Source organism: Nothobranchius furzeri, chromosome 6 (genome assembly GCF_043380555.1).
Source record: "Nothobranchius furzeri strain GRZ-AD chromosome 6, NfurGRZ-RIMD1, whole genome shotgun sequence".
Lineage (NCBI taxonomy): Eukaryota > Metazoa > Chordata > Actinopteri > Cyprinodontiformes > Nothobranchiidae > Nothobranchius > Nothobranchius furzeri.
The window spans coordinates 75,814,248-75,833,363 of record NC_091746.1 but is presented as its reverse complement, the minus strand read 5'-3'; the positions used below and the strand labels follow the sequence as shown (position 1 = coordinate 75,833,363).

Below are 19,116 nucleotides of genomic sequence, written 5' to 3'. Positions count from 1 at the left end.
CCTTTTGAGCATCTAGTGGAAGAAAATATCTACAACAGAAAACTAGAAATATACAAAATCTGGACAAAGAAAATCCTTTTTAGCAAACATTAAGCTTCAAACTCATTACATGCTGCCACATCTCCTATCAATAATAAACCGAGCCACTGCTGCAGCGAATCCCTTCTGCATCACTTGAGTTGGTCTTCCCCGCAGACGTGTGTGACGAACATCTTCAGGGCTTCACCGGGCTCCTGACTGCTCTACTAACACAAAGGCATTCTGGACCCGCTCTGGCTGCTTGTGTTGGGATTGAGAAACAAAACAAAACCAGCAGGTGATGATCTTCAGACCCGTGTGTGAAACAAAACCAAATTAACTGGACAGATGTAACTGTTTGGAATACCGACGGTGCTTTGATCTGATTATGAACAGAATGTTGGAATATTTCGAACGATTAATCCTGTATTTCCTAGTGACAGATGCCATGAGTCAAACATCAACACAGGACTTTACTTCAGCCAAAGAAGCTCCTCTGGTTCTTCCACCATTAGCTTGGACCCAGAAAGCTGGACTAACCAGCGGAGATCTACACGCTCGCACTGAATGCCGGGTGTCTGCGTACGAGCAGCGATGTTCGGGAGACTCCGATTTAAAACACAACCGCTGTTTGGCATCCAACAGTCACCACGGCTCGGCGCCTCAGGCTTCGGGGAGGTTTGGTGGAGGGTGAGCAGCCGCGGCTCTGAGACATGCAGGTCAGGGACAGAGACGGGACAGGAGAGGAGACACCACCCGATCTATGTGTTGGGTGCATGGCTGAGGCTTTGAGGGTGAAGCTGCTGCCTCTTCTGCTGCTCCTGCACAGCCAGCTGCTGGCTCTGGTCCGAAGTGGAGAGCTTGTTAATCAGTGGAGAGACGCAGTTTGCTGGAATGATCAGCCCTGTGAGAAAAGCAGGTTAGTCTGAAAACCTTTGGTGAAAAGCCGGTTGTGACTACTTTCACACAGACACATGACCTAACCCTCGCTTCCACTCACCAACTATTCTCTGTCCATCTTCTGTTCGGAGGCGGACTATCTGCACCTTCACGTTGGTTCCGCTGACCGGGGAAAGCACTTCTTCCAGCTCGTTCCACACGCTGAGCACTGAGCCACACAGAACGTAGTACGTCCTGCAGCGGAGCCCCACCTCACACTGGAGCCCCACCGAAGCCTTCTTACAGTTCCCGCGCCTATGATCCCAACAAACACGAGTTACCCACAGCAACCGACAGAACCTGTGCTTGCTGGCACAACTGATGCACGTCCAAGGGTAACACACCAGTATGCGTGAGAGCAGATGTTTGCTGAGGACTTGTACTGGTCCGTCCAGTGCTGCTTGGCATCTTCTGACAACACCTAACGGGTTAGAAACACAACAGATGTTTTACAACAAACAGCGTGCATTACTTTGTCACCATCAGCCAGAAACCAAAGAAACATCCAACCTTTTTGAACTTCTTCTTGATGTCTGCGTACGTTTCCAGTTTCACTTGTCTGCCGGTGTTGGGTCTGTACACCAGGAACAGCCTCTTCTTAGTGTTCACCTCTTTGACCAGAATGGCCGTTTTCCTGTTGTTCCTCATCTGAACACGAACGCACGCACACGCACACGCACACGCACACGCACACGCACACACACACACACACACACACACACACACACACACACACACACACACACACACACACACACACACAGGTCACACAGCTGCTTTTGGACCAGAACCCTAACCCACTCTGGTTAGCAGCATGCCAACAGCTCCTCACCACAACAATAAAAGCCATTTTCTTCTGCTTAACACTTTGAATTTGTCACACTGAAAGATTTATAAATGACTCCAAGGTGAATCTAAAAAAGACAACATCCGTGTTTCCATTACTGGAACTCCAGGGTAAATTCTGGGGGGGGGGGGGACAGACCGGGAGATATGATGTTATAACAATCAGCCCCTAACTTGAGTCCAGGAGAGGGATTGCTGATATAGGGGGTCCCCTGAAAAAACACCCTTGAACACAACATATTTAAATATAGGATCACCCTCTCTCGGCACTAAAGGGCTTCCATACAACCTTCCTGCGACGGTGGCACAGGGGTTAAGTGCTCGCCCCGTAATCGGAAGGTTGCAGGTTCGAGCCCCGCTCAGTCTGTCGCTGTCGTTGTGTCCTTGGGCAAGACACTTAACCCACGTTGCCTGCTGGTGGTGGTCGGAGGGACCGGTGGCGCCAGTGCTCGGCAGCCTCGCCTCTGTCAGTGCGCCCCAGGGCAGCTGTGGCTACATTGTAGCTCATCCTCACCAGTGTGTGAATGGATGAATGACTGATTGTGTTGTAAAGCACCTTGGGGGGTTCCAGGACTCTAGAAGGCGCTATATCAAATACAGGCCATTTATCATTCCCTGCCAAATAAGACAGAACACCAACCACTTGAGCTCTCCCACGTATGTTATTGTTATTCAACTTGAATCATGTGACGTTCATACATGGCTTTGGTGTATATCCTCCTGGAAATTAATCCCCTAAATGTCCATCTACAGCACCGCCATTATGCGCTTAGGAGATCTCTGATTGGTGCGTAACACACAGACTCAAATGCAACCGAAGCAGTCCAGAAATAGAAAATAAGTGATAAAGAGCTCCGGGAGTTGACGTCACTTCTCCCGGCATGCAACAGTTCAGATCGAAACGGCGCCATATTGGCAGGCAGAAGCCCGCAGCTGGACTATTTGTTATTGTCAGAAAACTCAATCAAACGGGAAATATGGTAGATTCCTGTTGTGCCCCAGGATGCAGAGCAGACGCGGACGACATAAGGAATGAGCCATCTACAGTATTCCCCAAGATCCGGAGTGCCGCAAACGTTGGATCATTGTAATAAAACGCGCTAGTGACCGGGCTAAAATGAAACTGTGGGACCCCGAGAGTAAAGGTTTTCACTTATGCAGCGACCGCTTCATATCAGGTACTTAATTAGCACAGGATCTCCACAGGGCTGTGTACTGTCTCCTCTGCTCTTCTCCCTGTACACAAACTGCTGCACCTCGAGCCATGACTCCGTTAAACTGATCAAGTTTGCGGACGACACCACCCTCATCGGGCTCATCTCTGACGGTGATGAGTCCGCCTACAGGAGGGAGGTGGAACGGCTGGTGTACTGGTGCAGCAGCAACAACCTGGAGCTCAATGCTCAGAAGACAGTGGAGATGATTGTGGACTTCAGGAAAGTCACAGCCCCGTCTCTCCCCCTCGTCCTGATGGACACCCCCGTCACCACTGTGGACTCCTTCCGCTTCCTCGGAACCAGCATCACACATGACCTTAGGTGGGAGCCATCCATCAGCTCCCTGATCAAAAAGACCCAGCAGAGGATGTACTTTCTGCGGCAGTTGAAAAAGGCCGAGCTGCCGGCCCAGATGATGGTGCAGTTTTACACGGCCATCATTGAGTCCATCCTCACCTCCTCCATCGCTGTGTGGTACGCTGGAGCCACAGTGAGGGACAAACACAGACTGCAGCGCATTGTGCGCTCTGCTGAGAAGGTGATTGGCTGCAGCCTTCCATCTCTCCAGGACCTGTACATCTCCAGAACTCGGGGGCGTGCAGGTCGGATAGCAGCTGACCCTTCTCACCCGGGTCACAGACTTTTTGAGCCACTCCCCTCAGGCAGGAGGTTACGGTCCATCCAGACCAGAACCTCTCGCCATAAGAACAGCTTCTTTCCATCTGCCGTTAGACTTGTGAACAGCTTATAATCACACAACCATGCTGGTCTTCTGTACTCGACACAACGTCACGTTATCGGCCATGTTACCTCTACCTGCCATTTTTTATAGCAAAGTTTTATGCTACTTTATTATATTTTATTCTACTTTATTCTATTTTTTAATTATATTATTCATGTTATATGTAGCACGTTAGAACCGAAGCAAGTTCCTAGTTTGTGAATTGTTTGTTCACTGACAATGGCAATAAACCTTTTCTGATTCTGATTCTTCTGATTCTGATTAAACCAACGTTTCCTCAACTGTGTATGGTATTTATTTTAAATGCTTTTATTATGATTCTTAGTGGACTTCCTAAACTTATTCAGGCGTGGCTTTTTCTGTCTTATTACTCACAGCAACAAATAAACATCACGTAAAACGTTGCCTCGTGAGTTCTGCGTGCTGCCGTTTGTTTTTTAACAGTCACCCGTAGAACTTTGCACAGAGGTCAGCATATCGCAACGTCAGCACACGTTTGGCAGTAAGTGACGTCACTGATCAGCACCAAAAAGCGTCCACAGTAACACGAATAACATCAGAAGCACGTATTCTATCCAAGTAGATCATGATTTCATCCATTCAGAGGACAAGAGCTGCTGTGATGCAAAATGTGGCGTTCAAAGACCAGAAGCAGCTCCGTTTTTTCCAATGCTCTGTGAGACAACAAAACCCCGTTTGTTGCTGTGGGGGAGTTTCGCTGTTTTGCAGTGTAAGGAGCTACATTTTAAGCGTGATGGTGCTCATTTTCTTTTGCTTCCTTTCTGCTTCACCGCTGCTGCCGGTTGTTTTGGACGTCTGCTGATGCCATTTCCTACCGAGCTAACAAGGTTCCACTCGGCTGCTCCACTGGGTCGTGCCCGAGTACCTACCTCTGATCAGGTACTCAGAAAGTTCTGGAAAACGGTTGTTCGGCTGGCCCAGTCAGGGGGTTCCTATAAATCTAGCCTGAAGTTCTGCTAATGGAAACACACCTACTGAGTTTTGAGGGAGCTTTTATTATTGCTAAAATGTTTTTAAAGATCTGGATGAATGTTTTACTAACATGTAAGACACTCATTAAAAACCAGCTTCCTAATTTTAGCAAACACAAAAGGATTCACGAGAAACGATCAGAAAAGTCGAGACAACCCACACGTTTAGCAGGAAGGACTTTCTACGAAACCTGAACGACAACAAAACGCGCAGGGGTCTAAAAGCCACCAACAAAAGTGAAGCCGAGTAATAGAAGAGCACGCCGCGCATCATCCAGAGGACATCAGGTGCTCCGATAGCCCACCGGACATCAAATGTAGAGGATAAAGTACTGCTGGAGCAAACTGGTCCTCAGCGCTTTAAAGAGCAAGTCACCCCCTACCAGATTCTTACTCAACTCCCACTTCCTGTTTGACTAAAGTCGTCATTTGCATGTTTTTACTGTGTGGGCGTCGGACGAGCCCCCGCACCGTGAGAACAAACATCTCAGCTCTAAAGCGGCTCTTCATCCGCGTACGTCACACGTCACGTGACCAGGAAGCAGAACATCCATGTGTTAGATCGTTTTGGGCCGCTGCTGTAAAAAAAGTGAGGCACGAACTGGAAAAGCTTCTGCCGATCACAATTCAACAACGGATTATGAAAGAACGGATAACGCTCGAAACGCGCGGATTCTTCCTGATGTAAGAGGTGAGTCTCCGCTTTGCTTTGGTTGTTTTGGCGTCAACATCATCCTAGCGCACAACGTTCTGTCACTCTTAAAAAAACAGTAAAAACGGTGAGAAACGCTGGCAGTGAATGAGTTAAAGTTTGTTTTGCACCTATTGAAGTGCTGAGGACCAGTCTGCTCCAGCCATACTTTATCCTCTAAAGTAGAGCCGATTTCAAGTCTTCATGCTAGAACTTAGTAGCTTCATAGAAACTGAAAACTCAAGCAGCTCAGTTATTAATCCCTGAAAACCAGTTTCTAAAACCCGCAGACACTTCCTCCTCCCTGTTTACTAAACACACTCTGTTGTTGTTTTATCCAGACGGATGACGTTAAAATGAAGACAAAATAAGGGAAAACCCCAAAAGAAAAAAGGTTCCTGTTGGCTTTCTGTAGGTTCACAGGAGAAACACTAGGACCGTTTTGGCAGTGGCTTAGGGTTAGGCTTAGGTAAGGATCCACAGAAACATTAAAAGTTTTATTCTGTCAAATATACGGCAATTCGATCCATTCATCCGGGCCTTTCTGAGCACCTAGCCACTGTTCAGGTACTAAAAGGTTCCTGACGACGGCCCGTTCAGCCGGCCCAGCCAAGTGGGGACACGCAAAGTTCTGGTAAAATTTCCCTGAAGTTCCGATAGCAGAAACACGCCTAGAACACTTAGTCACTTTCATGCTTGAGTGTTTATAGAGGGAGTAGAGAGCCACATGTTGGTGCAAAAGGTGTTTTGCATCATTTGTTCCCTTTAAATGAGAGGACACTCCAGGCTAAAAATAAAGACGTCCCTCTTCTACCTGCACATAGAAGCCATCATCCGGTCCGTTCTGCTCTGCCCAGGCATGCGTGGCTTCTTCCCAAGACATTCCTCTCTCCACACCAACCTGGGAAACAACAACAGCATCAGCTGACGTTACAGCTGAACGAAGGAAACGAGGGAAAAGCGGGACTTACAGTGTAGAGTTCCACATGTCCTGATGTGGTGTATCCCGGCGTTAGGAATTTCCTGCAGTCAACTTTCTTCACCTTCTCGTCACCAGAGCCGAGGTCTGGCATTAGACGGAGGACATTAGTCCGGCACGTGAAAGGTCAAAGGGGAAATGCAGCCTCATAATGGGGCCATCAGGGAGAACTCACCGAGGATGCCCATGTCATATCTGCCGTTCTTCTTGGCTTCCTGGATCACTGCTGCCAGTGTGTCGGAAAAGTACTGGAACAAGGCGTTCTGCTGCTGGACCTCCATCCCCAAAATACGGTTCAGGAACTTCCCGATGTTGTTGTAGTCTGCAAAGAGGATAAAGCGATTATTAAATCATTCCTGACGCCACACGTAAATTAGTTCTAATCCAGTAAGAATTCACCTTTGTCCAGTGACAGGACGCCACATTTGTCCTCCACATTTATGAGGCCCACTCCTATCAACCCGCCCTGGATTTCTGCACAACAAACAGGGGATGAGGACTCGGAAGAAACGGGTCGACTTACAGAAAAAATAATACAATGAACCGGCTAATATTTATGTGGTGAACGGGACATGAAGCCTGTGAAGGAAGCGACTCAGACCTTTGAAGAAATCCCCTCTGAAGTCAGAGGGCGGAGACACCAGCGGCGCATCCAGCTTCACAATAGACTTCATCACAATTTCCAGAGCATTTCTGCCATACTGCAGGAGAACAGGACACGGGTGAGAAACCAGCACAAAGACGTTCTCGTCCGTAAAAATGGCCGACATGCATACTTTGTTGTCAAAGTTGAACCTGCTGAGATCTCGCGTTTCTGTGGCCCGCCTGTCTCCGTGAGTGAGAGCGCCCTGCGAGGACAACAGTAACCGATGACTCCATCCTTTCTCCAGAACATTTAAATAATTAAGAGTTACCTACCAGGCTCTCCAGCCTTTTGGCAACAATAGATGCAAATCTTTGTTCTCCTGCGAGCTCTGATATGAGGAACACGTACTCTGGAGCTGTGACCTGGTTTGATCGATGCGTTCGCCCTGCAGGAGAGCAACTACTACTTAAGCACACTTTTAAACTTTTTCAAAGTGAGATCAGGCCTGGAAAACAAAAATCCACGGACCAAACTGCTGAATGGCTCTGTCAGCGCTCCACGGCAGCTCCAGCGTCATGTGAACTCTCCGCCGCTGGTTCTTCACTCGTCGATCGGCCTGCAGCGATATTCCTGAGCTGGCAGCCTCTGAGATGATGGCGATGTTCTGGTTTAAGACAAACGTTATAATTAAACTTTTTGAACACTCTCTGTACAAATGCTAGCAAAGCCAAACTTTCACATAAACATAAAATCTCTGAAAAGCGGTGGCTGAGGTTATTTCACACTGCCAGTTCACCATGGCAACTACGCATCTGCTGCACATTGCTATGGGTGGTTCACAGAGCTGAGGCTCCTCCAGCCATTTCTCAGTGTTGGTATTATTTAAATATTTCTCCCAGTGGCTTGAGAGGATGAAGGACTCGAACAGCAGAATAACTCGCTGGTACCTGGCGATGCAACCCTTCCAGTTTGAGATCCATCATATACCTGGGCTGACTACCTGTCCCGCTGGCCCATGGAGTTTCCGGGGGGGGGGGGGGGGGGGGGGGGGGGGGAAGGAGGTTCCTCCAGCCATTTCTCAGTATTGGTATTATTTAAATATGTTTTCCACACGCTGGTTTATTATTTCATTTTGTTGCAATATTTTAAGATGTTTATTAATGGGTGCACACATTTAGTACTTCATACAGTATATTTGATCTTTAACTAGTTTCATTTGTATTCTGCTGAGACTGGACGAACTGGCAGAGAGAGGACACTTCCGGTGTAACTCCAGGCAGGAAGTGGAATATTTCATCTGGCTGCTGGAAGCAGGGAACTTGATCATGAAGAAAGCAGACACCAGAAGTTCTGAAGCTCTGATTGAATTTACCAGATTTTGTTAAGAGGTATTAGTTTAACTTTATTGTGGTAGTTATACTTTGTTAATTTAGTTTCCTAGGTTTATTTACTGTTTGTCTTGGTGTCCCCCGTCTCTCCCCTCCTCGTTGTCTGTAGGCTAGCCTTTGTGTATAATGGGCCATTCCCATCTGTACCGGGTCGGCCCGGGCCGGGTAGCGTAGGTTGTTTACATATCTGGGAGGCCTGGTATTTTCCCGGGCCAAACAAGGCTCATTCCCAGCCCTCTTCTGGAGGGGGTCTGCTTCAGACCGACCAGGGCCAACTCACCCACTGCTGACAGCAAATTCACACCTTCCATTAGAGCAAGCCTCTGATTGGTGGATAGAATCAGCCCACATGGGCTTAAGGCAAGGATGTGTGGAATCAACCGGGCCAGGATGGGGCCGACTGGGGCTACCCGTGCTTTCGTTCTTTTTTAAACACAGAAACAGTTTTGTTTACCTGTTTGTAGCTACGGTTTCGCCGACAGCTGCCGGCTTCTTCAGGCTGACGCTGATGGTGGCGCGTCACTTCCTTCTCCGTTTATCTGCGGGCAGCAGAGGACGTTGTAGCCCTCTACTGCCCGCTCTCCCCTCTCCGACGATGCAGTCCCATGCGTGGTCCAGCGTGTAAACTCCGTCGTCCCTGTTCATGGTCCCACATCCACGTCTCCTTATCTCTATTGCTTCCTTGATCCATCTTTTGTATTTTTGTTGTTCGGTGGTTATGATCCGTGTGCTGTCCCAGTCCATTATATGGTTTTCTCTTAAGCAATGTTCTGTTACGGCTGACTTTTTTATTGTACTTTCTGCTTCTTCTTTTGCTGCTCTTGTGTGTTTACGATTTGCCTCTTTCTCGCACTCCTTTCTGTGTTCTATTGTCCGTGTATTGAGTTGGCGTCCGGTTTCTCCTATGTATGTTTTATTGCATATTTTGCATGGGATTTCGTAGATGACTCCACATTTTTGTCCAGCTGATATTTTGTCTTTTGGGTGTACTAATCTGTTTCTAACTGTTGTGTATGGCTTTGTTGGTGTGTTTATGTTGTGTTTTTTCATTGTTGCTCTTATTTTTTCCATTATGCCTCTGATGTATGGTAGGGTTATCACTGGTTTTGGTTCTTGTCTTTCTGGGTTTCTGGTTCTTTTTTTGGGTTGTTCTTTGCTTTCTGTTTTTGTTTGTTGTTTTCCTTTGTTTATTGCCCATGTCGGGTATCTGCAGGTCTTTAAAGCGTGTTGTATGTGTTTGTCCTCTTGTTTACGGTCTCTCTCTTCTGTTATTATGTTTGCTCGGTGATATAATGTTATGATTACTGACATTTTGTGTATGGTGGGGTGTTCCGATGTCCATAATAAATATTGGTCTGTGTGTGTTGGTTTCCTGTATGTGTTTATGTTTAGGGTCCCGTCGGTCTGCCTGGTGATTTTCATGTCCATAAATGCTATGCTGCCTTCTGTTTCTAACTCATAAGTGAATTTTATGTTGCCCGTGTCGTCAATATTGTTTAAGTGTTGTGTTAGTGTTTCTGTTTGACCTTTTGGTATGATTTCCAGTATGTCGTCTACGTAGCGTTTCCATAGTTTTATTTTGCAGTTTGGGGGGGCGGTGGCTATGGCTTTTTGTTCCAGGTCTTCCATGAAAAACTCGCACAGGGTGGCTGATAACGGGTTACCCATGGCGAAGCCTTCCAGTTGTTTGTATATTGTGTTGTCGTATGTGAAGTAAGTGGAGTTAGCTACCAGTCCTATCAGTTGTGCTATGTCATCTGCTGTGAGGTTTGTCCTTTTATGTAAAGTTTTGTCTTGTCTGATTCTGTTAACTACTATGTCTATGGTTTTTTGGGTTGGTGTTTTTGTGAACAGAGATGTGACGTCATGTGAGATGAGTATGTCGTTGTCTTCTATTGTAATTTCCTTTAGTTCTTTTGCCAATTCTATGCTATTTTTGCAGTGTTGGTCTGTATTTCCTAATAACGGGCTGATGATTCTGCTGATATCTTTTGCCATGTTGTATGTTGGTGTACCTATGCTGTCAACTATTGGTCTAAGTGGGGTGTTTTGTTTATGTATTTTTGGTGTTCCATATATTCTTGGTGTTATGATATATAACCCCCACCATACACAAAATGTCAGTAATCATAACATTATATCACCGAGCAAACATAATAACAGAAGAGAGAGACCGTAAACAAGAGGACAAACACATACAACACGCTTTAAAGACCTGCAGATACCCGACATGGGCAATAAACAAAGGAAAACAACAAACAAAAACAGAAAGCAAAGAACAACCCAAAAAAAGAACCAGAAACCCAGAAAGACAAGAACCAAAACCAGTGATAACCCTACCATACATCAGAGGCATAACGGAAAAAATAAGAGCAACAATGAAAAAACACAACATAAACACACCAACAAAGCCATACACAACAGTTAGAAACAGATTAGTACACCCAAAAGACAAAATATCAGCTGGACAAAAATGTGGAGTCATCTACGAAATCCCATGCAAAATATGCAATAAAACATACATAGGAGAAACCGGACGCCAACTCAATACACGGACAATAGAACACAGAAAGGAGTGCGAGAAAGAGGCAAATCGTAAACACACAAGAGCAGCAAAAGAAGAAGCAGAAAGTACAATAAAAAAGTCAGCCGTAACAGATCATTGCTTAAGAGAAAACCATATAATGGACTGGGACAGCACACGGATCATAACCACTGAACAACAAAAATACAAAAGATGGATCAAGGAAGCAATAGAGATAAGGAGACGTGGATGTGGGACCATGAACAGGGACGACGGAGTTTACACGCTGGACCACGCATGGGACTGCATCGTCGGAGAGGGGAGAGCGGGCAGTAGAGGGCGACAACGTCCTCTGCTGCCCGCAGATAAACGGAGAAGGAAGTGACGCGCCACCATCAGCGTCAGCCTGAAGAAGCCGGCAGCTGTCGGCGAAACCGTAGCTACAAACAGGTAAACAAAACTGTTTCTGTGTTTAAAAAAGAACGAAAGCATGGATTTACAAAGACACAGCAAGAACACACCTAAGATGGGGCTACCCGGCCCGGGCCGACCCGGTACAGATGGGAATGGCCCATAAATCCCACGTGTGTCTCAGCTCTGGGACCAGTCTTGTTTGTTACGTTTAGTTAAGGTTATTTTCGTGGCCATTTTTTCCTTTGGGCCCGTTTTGTCTTGATTTTTGTTTATTATTTATGGAAATAAATTAAGAATATATTCTTTTTATACCATTGTCCAGGAGTTTTACTGCTCGGCCCCTGACACAGAGACACAGATGATCTGAGTTTAAAGAGCGAATTGAAAGTTACCCAGAATCCAGCTCTACTGGCCCGCTGAGCAGCACGTTTCATCCATCGACATATACACTGGACACTTCATTTCCACAGGCTCCAATAACACGTTTTTGTGCCAAAATGGGAGGTGGCCACCACCACCATTTTGACCGTGTCAAAGGTTCCGTCAAGCCCAGACAATTCCACAAAAGGGAAGAGAGGTGGAGCTGAGGGTGGGGCTGTACAGGTGCTGGCCAGTAAATTAGAATATCATCAAAAGGTTGAAAATATTTCAGTAATTCCATTCAAAACGTGAAACTTGTACATTATATTCATGCAATGCACACAGACCAATGTATTTCCAATGTTCATTACATTTAAATTTGATATTCATAAGTGACAACTAATGAAAACTCCAAATTTGGTATCTCAAAAAATTAGAATATTCTGAAAAGGCTGAATATAGAAGACACCTGCTGCCACTCTAATCAGCTGATTTACTCAAAACACCTGCAAAGGCCTTTAAAAGGTCCCTCAGTCTTGTTTTGAAGGCACCACAATCATGGGGAAGACTTCTGACGTAACAGCTGTCCAAAAGACAATCATTGACACCTTGCACAAGGAGGGCAAGACACAAAAGGTGATTGCTAAAGAAGCTGGCTGTTCGCAGAGCTCTGTGTCCAAGCACATTAACAGACAGGCGAAGGGACGGAAAAAATGTGGTAGAAAAAAGTGTACAAGCTCTAGGGATAACCGCACCCTGCAGAGAATTGTGACGACAAACCCATTCAAAAATGTGGGGGAGATCCACAAAGAGTGGACTGCAGCTGGAGTCAGCGCTTCAAGAACCACCACGAGGAGACTCATGAAAGACATGGGATTCAGGTGTCGCATTCCGTGTGTCAAGCCACTCTTGAACAAGAAACAGCGCAAGAAGCGTCTCGCCTGGGCCAAGGACAAAAAGGACTGGACTGATGCTGAGTGGTCCAAAGTTATGTTTTCTGATGAAAGCAAGTTCTGCATTTCCTTTGGAAATCAAGGACCCAGAGTCTGGAGGAAGAGCGGAGAAGCACAGAATCCATGTTGCATGAGGTCCAGTGTAAAGTTTCCACCGTCAGTGATGGTGTGGGGTGCCATGTCATCTGCCGGTGTTGGCCCACTCTGTTTCCTGAGGTCCAGGGTCAATGCAGCCGTCTACCAGGAAGTTTTAGAGCACTTCATGCTTCCTGCTGCTGACCAACTTTATGGGGATGCAGACTTCACCTTTCAACAGGACTTGGCACCTGCACACAGTGCCAAAACCACCAGCACCTGGTTCAAGGACCATGGTATCCCTGTCCTTGATTGGCCAGCAAACTCGCCTGACCTTAACCCCATAGAAAATCTATGGGGTATTGTGAAGCGGAGGATGCAATACGCTAGACCCAACAATGCAGAGGAGCTGAAGACGACTATCAGAGCAGCCTGGGCTCTCATAACACCTGAGCAGTGCCACAGACTGATCGAGTCCATGCCACGCCGCATTACTGCAGTTATTGAGGCAAAAGGAGCCCCGACTAAGTATTGAGTGCTATACATGCACATTCTTTTCATGTTCATTCTTTTCAGTTGGCCAACATTAGAGAAACAAACATTTTTTCATTGGCCTTTAGAATATTCTAATTTTCTGAGATACCAGATTTGATGTTTTCATTGGTTGTCACCTATAAATATCAAATTTAAATGTAATAAACATCGGAAATACATTGGTCTGTGTGCATTGCATGAATATAATGTACAAGTTTCACGTTTTGAATGGAATTACTGAAATATTTTCAACCTTTTGATGATATTCTAATTTACTGGCCAGCACCTGTAAGGCTGGGATCAACTGACGACACCCGGTCGAACTAGCTACAAGCTAACCTGAAGCTAACCCAAAGCTAACGCGGAGGTGGGAGCTAAGCTAACGGAGGTAGCTACATACAGTGGCGGAGCTTGATATGTGCAATATGTGCGGCCGAACAGGGCGGCAGTCTGCAGGGGGCGGCATTTAATTTCCTTTTTTTTTTTTTCTTCTAAAAAAATTTTTTTAAGCATCAACCAATACATAAAAAAAACATAGAAATTGCATGTTCTTAATAATAGTGATGATAATAATACTATTTCTGTAATAAAAGCACAACAAAGTGTAACCCATATCAACTACTCCCTGTCACATGACCCACGTCAGCTGATGTGAGGTCCCTCTCCTGATTGGCTCCTTCCACGTCGCGGCAACAATGAAAGCTGGCTGTGGGGGAATACTTCCGGGCTAAAAACAAAGCGTTTTTCTCCCCTCAATTCATTTATACTCTCATTTTACCTCAGCGGTAAGTGTTCTTAACATCTACCAATAACACCCTTTTACTTGTCAGTGACCAGTCGATCGTTTTCGCTATAAAAAATGACCTTGTTCGGCGGAGTTCCCACCGCGAGCAGAACTCCGGTTCAAAAACGCTGTTTTTGAAACACTTTTATTTACTTAAGCACTTTAATGGGCTTAACTTAAAACCAAGATCAATCGAATGATTATTGTTATGTGTTGCCTTGAATTCGGCTATGTTGTCTGTCAGACAGTTGCTTTCCTTTATTGTTGTTTTTGTATTTGTTTGTAGCAAACGCTACTGGAATGTATAGATTAAGCTACGTAGCCAAGATGATTAATAATTGACCTGTTGTACATTCGTGATATGTTTACCGGTAAACTGAATCGAACTTGATGTGCTAATGAACGTTTCTCTGGCCTACAGGTCAGGTTTTTTTTCCCCATGTTGAACTGATCTTCTTCATATTGAAGTGGCGAGCTGGTAGGACCATTCTTTCTTTTTGGAATCGGGAAATGAGCTATTATTTACCCCATGAAAAACGAAGCGGCAGCGGGCTGCTGGAGGTGCCCTGCTAGTAAGATCCCGTTTAAACTGAAAACTGCCATAAAATAAAAACTATAATAGCTAGAGCGTTCTTTTTTAGCTGAAAGTTGAGACTCTCGCCTTTCAGCACTTCTGTACTGTACAAGTCGATGATGCCATCATGTTGCGTTAAGTGTGTCTATTTCAGTAGAACTTTGACAAGTGGTGAGAAGGTGGCCAGGAGCTGGATGTTGTATTCAGTCAGCAAACGTTGTTATATATAATACACTCCACGCAATTTGAAACAAAGTTGTAGGTGTAATGTTTTTTCTTGTGTGTGTGTGTGTGTGTGTGGGGGGGGGGGGGGGGGGGTCACAGGGGGATCTCGCACAGGGCGCCATTTAGGCCAGCTCCGCCTCTGGCTACATAGCTACAACCGGAGTTAACTGTGCCCAACACCAGAGCTTCTGAGTCAGAGATACGCCGGGCTGACCGCTGGGTAAAACCAGGTGGAACACAGAGGTCTCCGAGAGCTCCACAAGCCGGCAGCCAGCGCAGCAGACAGAAGCCGCGATCAGACAGAGATGGACCGAGCTGCGGGGAGGGGAGAACGGGTGGAAAACATCGGTCTCCCGAGAGCTCCACAAGCCGATAGTCGGAACCCAGCTCCACCAATATGTTATATTTCAACCCATTTTGTAAAGTGCAGCATTATGTTAAATGCACTGGGTTTTACCCTATTACATTTAAATTTCATGGTTAAACAGTACATGTTAAAATCTAAGCTCAGCTCGGCAGTGACCTAAAATACATAAATATAATTTTACTTACCAAAAAAAATGAAGTGGAGACTCCTTGGACGCTCTATTAGTGCAATTAATGCCACAGCAAGTCTTTTTGTCCAACAATTGCACAAATAATATCCAAAAATACACAAACACAGAGACTCAAAATCCCGGAGCAGTTTCCAGGCCAGACCGAGGCTCTACTGAGGCCTTTAATGCTCATTAATTATACAGAATTTTAGGCTTTTAATACACTTAAACAGAAGAGTGAGAAAAACATTCACCCCCTCAGAGTTGTCATGACGTGTAAACTAGATCATTTAAACCAAAAACATGTTCTGGTACCAGGCTGTAAACATGTTTATTTCTGCTGTGAAATTGGTATTTTTAACATGGGAGTCAATGAGGATTTGCTCGCTTCTCACACCAGCCCCTAGTGGATGAGGGTGGAACTGCAGTTTTGGTACTTCCGGGTTGGGACCAATTTTAGAGCCGCATTGTGAGGGCTTGGTTTCTTCTAACCCGGTTCTGATGGTGATCTGACCTCCAGAAATCTGCATTTAATTTTTTAAACCCTACCACAGGTCTCTGGAGCCCAGCGCGGGCCTCCCTGTCCCGGTACCGACCCATGTGGGCTACAGAAGTCTCGTCTTTTCAGCTGCACAAAACGCCCTCTGGCACGAAGAGAGAGGCGTTGTTTCTCATCTGGAGTCTTGTGGACTCGATGTCCAGACGGGCTGGAGTTGGTACAGCCTTCACTAACTATAGTTTATCAGCATGAACACAACCCATAACTAGTAAACACACACACTGACTGGATCACGACCTCACTACCCTAAAACTAGCCACTCTCCACACCGAGCTGAGGCAGCTGAGCTTCCAACTCCCTTTGGTGACATCAGAGTTCAGATTTAGAAAAGAAAAAGAGCCTTTTAGAAGCTCTGCTGAGAAAGGCTCTTTTTACTCGAAAAACTGCCAAAACAACATTTTCACAATAAGCATTTCAAATCGTATTTTATATGAAACAGAAAAAAAATGAACCTGCAAATTTGCTCTTTAAGGTCATTTGGGCTAAAGGTGTTTGCACAGAAAAGGCCATTGCATCCAACTCTACGTGGTGTTCGCCCGTTTTAACTGTGTCTTTACCTTCTCACCATCCATGAATCTCTGCTTTTCTGTCAGATTAAGGATTTCCACTGGGACGTCCAGCTCAGAGCGAGTTTCATAGGTGATGGTGCCGTCATCGTTACTGACCACACGACCTTTGCGGCCGGTCATCTGAAACACAAAACCACGAGTCCAAACACCAAAAACTAGATGCATCTTTAAAAACATGCACAGCTCTCACATCTTCTTACCTCAGCCACATTTTCTGGCCCTCCCAGCTCATCTATTAGCTCATCCAAAGTGTTGGGCGGTAAATGTTCCGATAATTCCTCCAGTTGTTCCAGTAGATCTTTCTTCATTTTCTGAGCGAGTTCCACCGAGTCCTGACTTGTCAGACAGCTGTCCTGACTCTCTGTCTTGACTTGAAAACAAACAACAAAGGACTTATTAATCCCAGGAGGAGTAAATCATAGCAACTTCGCTTCAGTGGGAAGCAACATGCTCACCTGGGGCAGGTGTGCTGGGGGTGTTGACGGAGGCTGTGAACCCAGGCCTGGTGGAGCCCAGCCCGGAGGCTAACAAGGCACTCTGAATGGAATCAGGATCAACACTTCTCCTCCTCCTCTTCTTTTTCTTGTCCTTCTTTTTCTTTGGCTCCTTCCTGATAAGCCACGGGTCTGAGAAGGGGAAGACGGGATGTTAGCTGCGTGACTAAAGTCTGCCGTTTTATTTCCAGCCGTTTCCACGGGCTCACCGTCTTCCTCGTCGTCGTCGGACTCGTCTCTGAACGGGTTGAAATCATCGTCTTCGTCCGCTGAGCTGACGGATTTGAAGCTGTCGTCGCTGTCTTTACCCGACTCCTCGGACTCGCTCTCCTCTGAACTTGTACCGGAAAGACCGCCGTGCTTGCGAGGCTTCTTCCTCTGCTGCTGCTTTTTGAGATCTGAGCCTACAGTAGGATCACAGAGGAGGACATCAGAAGAATAAACTCTGAACGTCGTTCACTCTGCGGGCGCGCCAACAGCTGGAGTGCAATGGAATGAAGAAGAAAAAAAAACACAACGGACCTAGAGGTCACTCAGGGTTTGAAATACATCAATGGCCTGTGTTTGTATAGCGCCTTCCCAGGGTTCTACAACCCCCCCCCAAGGCGCTTCACAACACAATCATTCATCCATTCACACGCTGGTGGGGGTGAGCTACGATGTAGCCACAGCTGCCTTGGGCCGCACTGACAGAGGCGAGGCTGCCGAGCACAGGCGCCACCGGTCCCTCCGACCACCAGCAACAGGCGGGGGGGGGGTCTTGCTCAAGGACACAGCAGCAGAATTCTCTGGTTGGAGCGGGGATTGAACCTGCAACCTTCCGATTACTGGACAACCCGCTCTACCTCCTGAACTACTGCTGTACCTACTGCGGTTTAATAGGTGCAAATAAAGAACGTACGACTTGAGTTTTGATGCTGCACGCGTGCGTCTTCATTAGTAGTCGTGTTTCACTTGCACCTGTCCACATTACTCACCTGAATACCCTCCAGGCCCAGAGTTCTGTCCCGTTGTTTTAGTGGCGTTAAATTAGTTTATAATACCTTTTCTTTTCTTTCCCTTCTGGTCAGGCTGTGGTGCAGCGTCACTGGGGGAGGGCGTCTTCTTTGCAGAGAGGTCGATGCCCAGCAGGCTGTAGAGCTTCTGTCTGTCTGGAGCTGGAAAGTGCTTCTCGATCAAGGACTGCAGCACGCCCCTGCAACACAACACCGTGGCTGCAGTGATGTATACCAACAGCAGGATTATGATGAGCCTTTTTAGCCGATTCGTACTTTGCTGTTGACACAAAGTCGTTGAGTTCTCCTCCTCCTTCCTCCAAGGCCTCCAGCGTTCGTGCTTCACCAGTGGACTGGAGGCCGATCACCACACACTGCACAGGGAACAGACACGTAATAATTAGCAACTTCTTCTGACCTTTTCTATTCATCATAATTATTATCAAATAAAATCCGCCCAGTTTACCGAAAATAAAAAAAAAGTTTTATTCGGAGCATTTTGATCATTTGCATCTTCTTATGGATGTGGTCTAAAGAATCGTTTCCTGTAAAGAAGGCCGTTTTAGTCTGAGACTAATCTGCTGAAGCTGCCCGACGACTAAAACTTTATCAACAACGAAACACTGACATCTGCTACGGCGTTAATTCTTTGACTTCTTACAGAAATGTCTTTGATTCACATTCAAGGTTGCTCAACAGATTTTAGTTTTGGTGATGCCCAGTGAGCTCTTGGTAGAAGTTAAGGTGCTGCATCACCTGACGTCGGAATGCTATGATAAGAGTATTCAATCATTACTCAGTCTGTTCTTGCTTTTTAATGGTAAATGGCGCCTTCTTAGGGTTCTACAACTCCCCAAGGCGCTTCACAAATTATCTCCAGCCCAGGGGCCTCGTTCATCAAGCTAGCTTACACACAAAACGGGGTCGGAAAACTGCGTAAGCAACTTTCCACACAAACTTTGGGATTTATGAAAGAAAACTTAGCAGAAAAATGTGCACAACTTTAAGCTGACTAAGGACCTGGCTTACACACATGAAGGACATGGAGAGCACCTGCAGTGCTGCTGCTGAGAAGATACAATTATGAAATCCTGCACCATTATCACTTGTACCGCTTCGTTT

The 19,116-nt window shown here is 46.2% G+C and overlaps 1 protein-coding gene across 6 annotated transcripts in view; it reads right to left on the bottom strand.

Annotated features, from left to right (window-relative positions):
* Positions 1–471: 471 nt before the first annotated feature.
* The window catches only part of sbno1 (strawberry notch homolog 1 (Drosophila)), a 40,295-nt gene continuing 21,650 nt past the window's right edge, over positions 472–19,116 (bottom strand). For 5 of the 6 annotated variants that reach the window (XM_015943521.3, XM_015943522.3, XM_015943523.3 and 2 more), the window contains exons 16-33: positions 18,271–18,368; positions 18,043–18,194; positions 17,209–17,403; positions 16,961–17,131; positions 16,706–16,875; positions 16,494–16,625; positions 7,539–7,674; positions 7,343–7,455; positions 7,201–7,272; positions 7,026–7,125; positions 6,824–6,898; positions 6,600–6,746; positions 6,417–6,511; positions 6,260–6,346; positions 1,468–1,605; positions 1,302–1,378; positions 1,019–1,212; positions 472–922 (exon numbers count right to left, since the gene is read on the bottom strand). In XM_015943521.3, the coding sequence (XP_015799007.1) occupies positions 780–922; positions 1,019–1,212; positions 1,302–1,378; positions 1,468–1,605; positions 6,260–6,346; positions 6,417–6,511; positions 6,600–6,746; positions 6,824–6,898; positions 7,026–7,125; positions 7,201–7,272; positions 7,343–7,455; positions 7,539–7,674; positions 16,494–16,625; positions 16,706–16,875; positions 16,961–17,131; positions 17,209–17,403; positions 18,043–18,194; positions 18,271–18,368 (2,295 nt within the window). In that variant the 3' untranslated portion in view covers positions 472–779. Of the gene's footprint in view, positions 944–1,018; positions 1,213–1,301; positions 1,379–1,467; positions 1,606–6,259; positions 6,347–6,416; positions 6,512–6,599; positions 6,747–6,823; positions 6,899–7,025; positions 7,126–7,200; positions 7,273–7,342; positions 7,456–7,538; positions 7,675–16,493; positions 16,626–16,705; positions 16,876–16,960; positions 17,132–17,208; positions 17,404–18,042; positions 18,195–18,270; positions 18,369–19,116 lie in introns of all 6 variants that reach the window. The other variant, XM_070552572.1, reaches the window with a different exon arrangement.